Source organism: Anser anser (genome assembly GCF_964211835.1).
Source record: "Anser anser genome assembly, chromosome: 15".
NCBI lineage: Eukaryota > Metazoa > Chordata > Aves > Anseriformes > Anatidae > Anser > Anser anser.
Window position 1 is genome coordinate 8,300,660 of NC_139736.1, and position 7,977 is coordinate 8,308,636.

At 37.6% G+C, this 7,977-nt stretch overlaps 1 protein-coding gene across 7 annotated transcripts in view; it reads left to right on the forward strand.

The window, feature by feature from the left end:
* The window catches only part of DNAH3 (dynein axonemal heavy chain 3), a 66,237-nt gene extending 59,240 nt beyond the window's left edge, over window positions 1–6,997 (forward strand). For 6 of the 7 annotated variants that reach the window (XM_083800419.1, XM_083800422.1, XM_083800421.1 and 3 more), the window contains 6 exons: window positions 1,047–1,201; window positions 1,983–2,150; window positions 3,596–3,738; window positions 4,317–4,521; window positions 6,186–6,323; window positions 6,507–6,997. In XM_083800419.1, coding sequence (XP_083656545.1) covers window positions 1,047–1,201; window positions 1,983–2,150; window positions 3,596–3,738; window positions 4,317–4,521; window positions 6,186–6,323; window positions 6,507–6,860 — 1,163 coding nt within the window. In that variant the 3' untranslated portion in view covers window positions 6,861–6,997. Of the gene's footprint in view, window positions 1–1,046; window positions 1,202–1,982; window positions 2,151–3,595; window positions 3,739–4,316; window positions 4,522–6,185; window positions 6,324–6,506 lie in introns of those variants that run through there. The other variant, XM_083800424.1, reaches the window with a different exon arrangement.
* Window positions 6,998–7,977: the final 980 nt, after the last annotated feature.

The following is a 7,977-nucleotide window of genomic DNA, read 5'->3' on the forward strand; positions in this document are numbered from 1 at the left end:
ATAGGTGTTGCACCCTCTAACATATATTGAGTTTGCTAGGCACTTTCAGTTGGTCCAGCGATAAACTGAGTGCTTGACAAATGTAGTAGATTCCATTCAAGTTTACTTTCTTGGTCTTCCACATAATGACAAGTTGGATCCCAAACCCTCAGATTTGATTGCTGTCTTGGCTTATATATAGCTAGAAGACTTACTAATGGTCCAGCAAACCTCCTTGTCTTTGTTTCATATATGTTAAAAAAAACATCAGTGGCCTCTGCTTCACCTTAGCTGATCAATATGTCAGATCCTGACACAGTAAGCATTGGTGATTTGCTATAGGATGTGATTATCCTCATCAGTTTAAAGCAGTAGCTGTTGACCTGTGTAAACAACTTAGTTGCTGTGGCAGTTCTCTTTCTCCAGAAAGACAGCTGCTTGTTGACATCTCCCTTGTCAACTCTATGATTCCTGATTTTTGCTATTATTATAATTAGCTTTATGAAGAAACAGTGTAGGGACGCAGGATTAGAGTAATAACTGTGAGCTTTTAGCTATTCCCTGGACTTTATATCTGTGAAAACCTTCACTCACTACTTCCCCATTTCTTGTCTCCAACCCCTTCTGTATATTTGTGATCCCTTGTTTTCTACTGTATGCATAAGTAATCAGCTTTGAGTTTGTGTGAAAGAAACAAGACAAGGATCAGCTATCTCTCACTGTTCAGATTCTGACAGTTGTAAAAATTCTTACCAATGAGAACTGCAAGCAAAACAGCTGTAATTTGAAACATGCCATTATTCATTGTGGCATGAGTAGCAGTTTCTCAGACCATCTCAGAGTGTTCCTTATCTTTCACCATCAGGACGCACAGATTGAGCTCACAGTCCCAAAGGTGTTACAGTGCCTAATTTCCATTGAATCATTGGAAGTGCAGTGCCCAAAATTTTTTGAAGATCTGGAGCTCCAGGATTTCAGCTTACTGGAGCAATACATTAGTGTAAAACAATTTTTATTTGTTCATTAACTTTAATCTTTTCATCCTGCTTTTCTCTGTCCTTTCGCAGGGGAATGTAACTACGGGGGAAGAGTAACAGATGATAAAGACAGGCGGCTTCTCCTGTCCCTTCTTTCTGTATTCTATAGCAAGGATATAGAGCAGGACAAGTATATGCTTGCACCTGGAGATGACTACTACATACCACCACATGGTCCGTATGAGGTGAGGAGATAGCAGATATAAATTCTCCCTGAATTGTTTTGAAAAAGTTTATCTACACTGCACTTTTATATGCTAAACACAACAAATAGAAACAACAACAACAACAACAACAAAACACGAGATCACAAGGCCATGCCACACTATACAATTTAAGTATGAAATATGAATCTGGTACTTAATATCTAACACACACCAACAGAGATGTAACAATGTACAGTATCTTCCAATATTCTGATGCATGTTGATGCAGAGAGCAACCTCTGTGCAGGTTTCCAGTACAGTTCTGGAAAACCAACAGGAGTCAGGCTTAAGGAATTTACAGGGTAGTTCGGTACTCTCTTGCAACCACTTTTGCCTCAATAGCAATGATCAGGGTGAGAAGGTAGAATGGCAGGTATTTTGTCCCCTTTTTCCCTTCTACCAGCTACACAGATATCACAAATAGGTGTGATTTGAGCACACTTATTTAGTCTGCAGTTGTAAGCGTTAAACTTTCCTTGCATGTTCTTTTATGTACATTTCTTTTCCATGCTTTCTCTTGCTACTTATACGAGGGTAGTAAGGCCAATTTCTCAGTGAGTCTTTGAGCCATTGAAAACTTTTATATATATATATATATATTTATATTTATCTGTGCAGCCTGGATGTCAATTCCTGGATGATTTAACTGGGAATTTACATGTGTGGTTCTAAATGGGAATGTCCTAATAAAGTTGGAATTACTGATCATTTATGAATATATTATTGCATGATTTCTGTTATTTAATTGTTTCTTTTACAGTCTTACATTGAATACCTAAGAAACTTACCAATTACAACACACCCTGAAGTGTTTGGGCTTCACGAAAATGCAGACATCACCAAGGATAACCAGGAGACTAATCAGCTTTTCAGTGGAGTGCTCCTGACCTTGCCTAGAGAAGCAGGGGGAGGTGGCAAGTCCCCTCAGGTAACTGGCGAAGAAAGATCAACCTGCAGCCTGGAAAAGTGCCCTTTCCCCTCATGCCCTGGTTCTCAGAATAATCCAACACCTCTCATCACATGAATGTTGTGTAGATGTGTAGAGAAGAGGGAGTTGATGCGTAGAGAAGTAAATGGATTTGAACTAGAAGAACCTTTAAAGATGGAAGATACAGTAAAGACTTTGTATTCGAATAGGTATATCTAGGTATTAAAATACCACACAACCCCACCTAGTTAAATAGAACATGTAATTTGAATAAGAAAGTTTCTGTCCATGTTTTATAACAGCACTTGAAGTGCTTCACTTCAGTCATGAATTGTAGTTAGAGCACAGTTAACAAGCACAGCTCCTAGAGAACCTCAAATCAAATCCCTCTCTAGGCACTTCTACAGTATGACATTCAATTTCGGTCTGCAAATTTGAATGTTAGAGGTTCATGTACTGGCCTGACATCAACCATTATTGTTTGCATGACTGTCCCTATCATCATTAGGGGATGGACTCCAGAGTGCTAGGAAATAATATCAAGCTAGTCAACTGTCAGGCAAGCAATATAGCAATAGCTAGAGGTGAAAGTCTTCTTCCTGGTGAAGTTTGTGCTATAATGGCACTTCCACTCTATTTTACTGCTCATCGAATGCTCAGTTTTTGAGGTATGATTTTCTGCTTTCACTTGGCTGCTTCAGTTTATACAGTCCCAGACTTAAATCTCTGTGTATGACTTGTGTGGCACAAAGACAGGCCAATCTGGCATAACGGAACTGTGTGAACCCAGACCTCACTGTTGTCTGCACCTCCACGGGACCTGTTTGTGAAGGTGCTGGGAACTTCTTTTTCTTCATCTTGTCCTAGTGGCTGAGGTTACTTGGGCCCTATCCATGCCCCTTTGAGATAGGTAAATGGCCTTTCATGCCCCCCTCAGAATTGATATCCTGTATTTTATACACACATGGATTCTAGAAAAATTGAATTGATGGAGCCTCATTTCTTGTGAGGGTGTATAGTGATTGTATTCTCTGATGTCTGATAATGCTGAAAATTAAGCTTCTCTCGTGGCTGGGATGTTCACATTTTCATTATTCCCATGCTGCATACTTTGTCTTTTCCTTCATTGTGGCAATAGTAGGATTATGCTCATCTGTCCTGCTGCCTGTTTCCTCAGAATTTGCCTAAAACCTTTTTTGCAAATTAAACTCCAATTGTTAACAAATGTAAAATTATTGAGAAGAGAAAAGGAGCAAGCAGGCACATGCAGAGACAAACAGGATGATGAACAAAGAGAGTATGATCATGTAAGCATTAGGAAAATGGACTAAAATACCTATGTGGTTATACAGCAAAAACATAAAGTCCGTACTGTTTTGAGGAATTTCTTGAATAGAAATAGGAAAAATGAAAAGTCCTAATTCACGGCAAGTTTGTGATTTCAGAAAACTGTTGAAGATTTGGCACAGGACATCCTAACCAAATTACCAAATGACTTTAATGTTAAAGAGGTTATGAAGATATACCCAGTACTTTATGAAGAGTCCATGAATACAGTTCTTAGGCAAGAACTGATCCGATTTAACAGGTATGGTTCAATGTTTTGTGTAGCATTACTAAGACTGAAAAATGCTTGTTTGTCAGTGCTAGCTGCTGACAAGCTTTAAACAGTTAAAAGCCTTTCACAATACATGTTTCTTAAGATGATAGATTATGCTTTGGATGAACCTTATTAGAAAAACCTGAAAGCTGCAGCTGAGTACCTGAATATAGAAACAGAACCTACTTTCGTGAGTGTGAACTTAAATCAGATTTGAATTTGTTTTGTTGAGATGGGGCAGCCTACATTATTCTTTTAAATTGATATCCATTCCCTTATATTCATAATACACTACATTATCTACTGTCAGAATCTTAAAACTCTTGTCATTTGATTTCTCTTGTCTAGAACAGGAATTTTCCCTATCTTTCTTTTCTGTATGTGTGTGTGTTTGTTTGCGTTTTCCAAGTTAAATAAGAGTTTTGATTACTACATGTGGGATAAAGATTTTCTGACAGGACATTCCCAAGCTTTGATCAGCCCTTCCTTCAAGTTGGAGTTGGAGGTCTATAGCCAGATAAAAGTATATGTTAATAATGAGGTGGCAATTTCTTTTTTATCTGAAGGCTTACTGAAGTTGTTCGGAGCAGCCTTGTTAATTTAGGCAAAGCCATCAAAGGGCAAGTGTTGATGTCATCTGAACTTGAAGATGTTTTCAACAGCATGCTAATGGGAAAAGTGCCATCAATGTGGGCTGTCAAATCCTATCCATCACTGAAGCTGCTGGGCAGCTATGTGTCTGATTTGCTCTGTCGTTTGAACTTCTTCCAGGTATGCTAAACTGAGACTGACAGGTCTAAAGACTGGGTAGTTGAAAGCTGAATGGATAAAATTTGTATTGGTACTGTCCTCACTCAACAGTACCCCCAGTAGCTCCAGATTGTGAATTATTTGTACACACGCATGACCAAATACACACTGCATTAATAGCACTGGAATATGCTGGGCCACTGTTCTGCAGGGCGAGTCAAGGAATATATTCTTTGGTGCTAGTCCAGTGCAGCATTTAGTAGTTTCAATTTTTTTACTTCTACAAGATGCATTTTATTTTGCATTGATGTCGTAATGACTCCTCTGCTCAAAGAACACTGAGCTAGGAGTAAAAATGCTTTAGAAACAAACCTATGGTGTATAAGAGGCACTATTAGATTTTATGTATGTGACTGTAAATTTCTCTGAAGTTAAGTAAACAGTGACACAACTTCCACATACCTTTTGAACAAGCTAATTGATTCTTTACTCAGCCTTCCATTATTTCCCTCACATTCTTAGCGTACTCATTAAATTGCTTAAAGTTTCAGATGTACCTTAAATTGCTGAGATACTGAGATGTAATGGAATCCCATGCAAATCACATGAGGAGAAACCTAAAAAGAAGCATCTGGAAGTCTTATATGAGCAGCAGTTTCATGTTTGCTGAATTACAGTACTATATCAGTTTTGTTTTTTTTTTTAACTTAACATAGCTCCTAATTGCTTAGACTGGTGTGGGGACATTGTGTCCTTGCCTTACTGCCTTTGTGATTTCCAGCAAAGATACTAGTCCAAGATCTCCTTGTCTGGCATCTTTGTACAGGAATGATATCCACTACAAGATTCTTATTTGTTGGCTGTAGTGATAGATCACCTTCATAGTGATAGTTAAAGATACTATGTGAGAAAATCCAACCTTTTTTCATGTTAGGAAATCTGGGTTTACAAGACTGTAAGAGAAGGTATATTGATAAAAGTATTCCTTATTTGCTTGTTTGCTTATTGCTGATTAGCATCTAGACTTATAGAATATCCTGAGTTGGAAGGGACCCATAAGGATCATTGAGTCCAACTCCTGGCACCACACAGGTCTACCAAAAAATTTAGACCACGTGACTAAGTGCACAGTCCAAACGCTTCTTAAACTCCAGCAGGCTTGGTGCAGTGACTACTTCCCTGGGAAGCCTGTTCCAGTGTGCGACAACCCTCTCAGTGAAGACTTATATTATTTATAACCATAATATGGTTATGCTACTTTCTGAAATTTCGTTCAGTAGTGCTGAGTTCCAGTTGTTGAATGAGTAATTATTTTTGTTACCATCTAAAATAACTGACTTAGGTAATTTGTATATATGTTTAGGGGCAACATTTAATATATATATATATGTATATATATAATATGCATTTATGTGTGTATATATATACATGTGTATATGTATATGTACACACACATATATATAATTTATAATATATATATACCTAATATATAAATATATATATAATATAAATTTATAATATATAAATATATACCTAATGGTAGTATCCAGAGGGTCCAATCAAAGCCCAGATCTTATTGTGCTGTTCAACTCTATCTCAGAAAAAGACAACCCTTTCTGGTGAATTTGCACAGTGAAGCCACAAAATGTATCTTTAATTCTGTTTTTTTTTCTTTCCATATTCAGGACTGGGTCATCAATGGGCCACCCACAGTCTTTTGGCTATCAGGATTCTACTTCACGCAGTCTTTTTTGACTGGTGTTTTACAAAACTATGCCAGAAAATACACCATACCAATTGACCATATTGGATTTGAATTTGAGGTAAGAAAATGCAGAGGAATTCTGTTTTTCTTGAACAGCTTGAAACACGTTCTGAAGCAGCAGGGAATAGAGTTTTCAAATGATAAGAAATTGTATTTAAATGAGTAATTTCGGATTATCACTTACAGGATTTAATATACTCCAGATAAAAATAAAATAAAGCAAATGGTTTCATCATTCCAGGTGATGAAAGAGGAGCACACAATGGAAAAAATGCCGGAAGATGGAGCTTATGTAAAAGGCCTTTTTTTGGAAGGTGCACGATGGGATAGAGACTCCTTGGTGATTGGAGAATCACTTCCAAAAATCCTTTATGATTCCTTACCCATAATTTGGCTGAAACCTGGAGAAAGTTCCAGATTTCGTCATATGAATATCTATTCATGCCCTGTATACAAGACAAGTGCAAGAAGAGGTGTCTTATCCACTACTGGCCACTCAACCAACTATGTTCTCTCAATTGAACTCCCTTCAGACAAGCCCCAGAAACACTGGATAAATCGAGGTGTGGCAGCACTATGCCAGTTAGATGACTGAGAGTATGCAAGTCAAAACACTCATATTTTGTAATTAAAAGATACACTTCACTCCCTAATGGCTGCCTTTTTTTTTTTTTTTTTTTAAACATCACTACCTTCTGCTGTCTTTAAAGCAGCTCCCAATTTCCTTTGTTTTTTTTTTTAGCCATTCTCAGCCACTAGCCAGAAGTGAGTGAAAATAGAACACTGGAAACAGATACTTATTTCAAAGGCCTGTGCTTTGTCTTGCAATACATCAGAATAAACAGAACTCCCATCAAGTTGTGTGCCATCCACATTATTGCAAATCTTGTGAAATTCTAATATTATCAGCTTGCTGTTGTCACAGCGCCTTTTTTCCCCCAATGAAATTGGGCCTAAAGAGTTTTGCTGCTAATTTTAATGGGAATCTAATCCAGAGCTCTTGCAAATGGGACTCTCTGGATTTGCCTACAACTTCTGTGTCCCAGGAATATATAGAGCAAAGAGGGAGGGCACAAGCATAGACTGCTCTCAACATGTAAAACTAATCCTCCACTAGAATTAACTGCCAGAGCTGTATTATAAAACTATAATATCTGGCACTCCTTGAACACGTGCCTCAGAATTTCCACGGAAGAATTCTATGTACCACATGCATTGGGAACCTGCCATTTCTCAGAGCAGTATACTTGTCTCATAATTTTTTAACTTTTTAATTTCAGTATTACTTACATACATATCCCAGGTGCCTGATAAATGCAGCTATGTTTCCTTTCTCCCATAGTCTCAGTTCACTTCTTTGTCTGGCCCTCTTGCATGTAAGACTAATAAACCACCTGATATTTTGTACTTAAGCCTTTCATCAGAGAAGCTCAAGGTAGCTTGCAAACATTAATTAAAAATAAAATAGCCTGAACATCTTCAAAGCGCTATGCAGTCATTAACTAATCCCCACAGCATGCCAAGATGGTACTAAAGATGGATCATTAGACTTTTTGTACACACAGTACAAGGGAAACACAAAGATCAAGGCAAGCATTTAAAAACAAAACAAAACAAACGCATAAACATCCACTAATTTCAGGTCTTGTTTTTTTTTTTTTTCATTGCCCAAATTGCAGCATTTTAATGACTTGCTTGAAGCCTCACAAAGT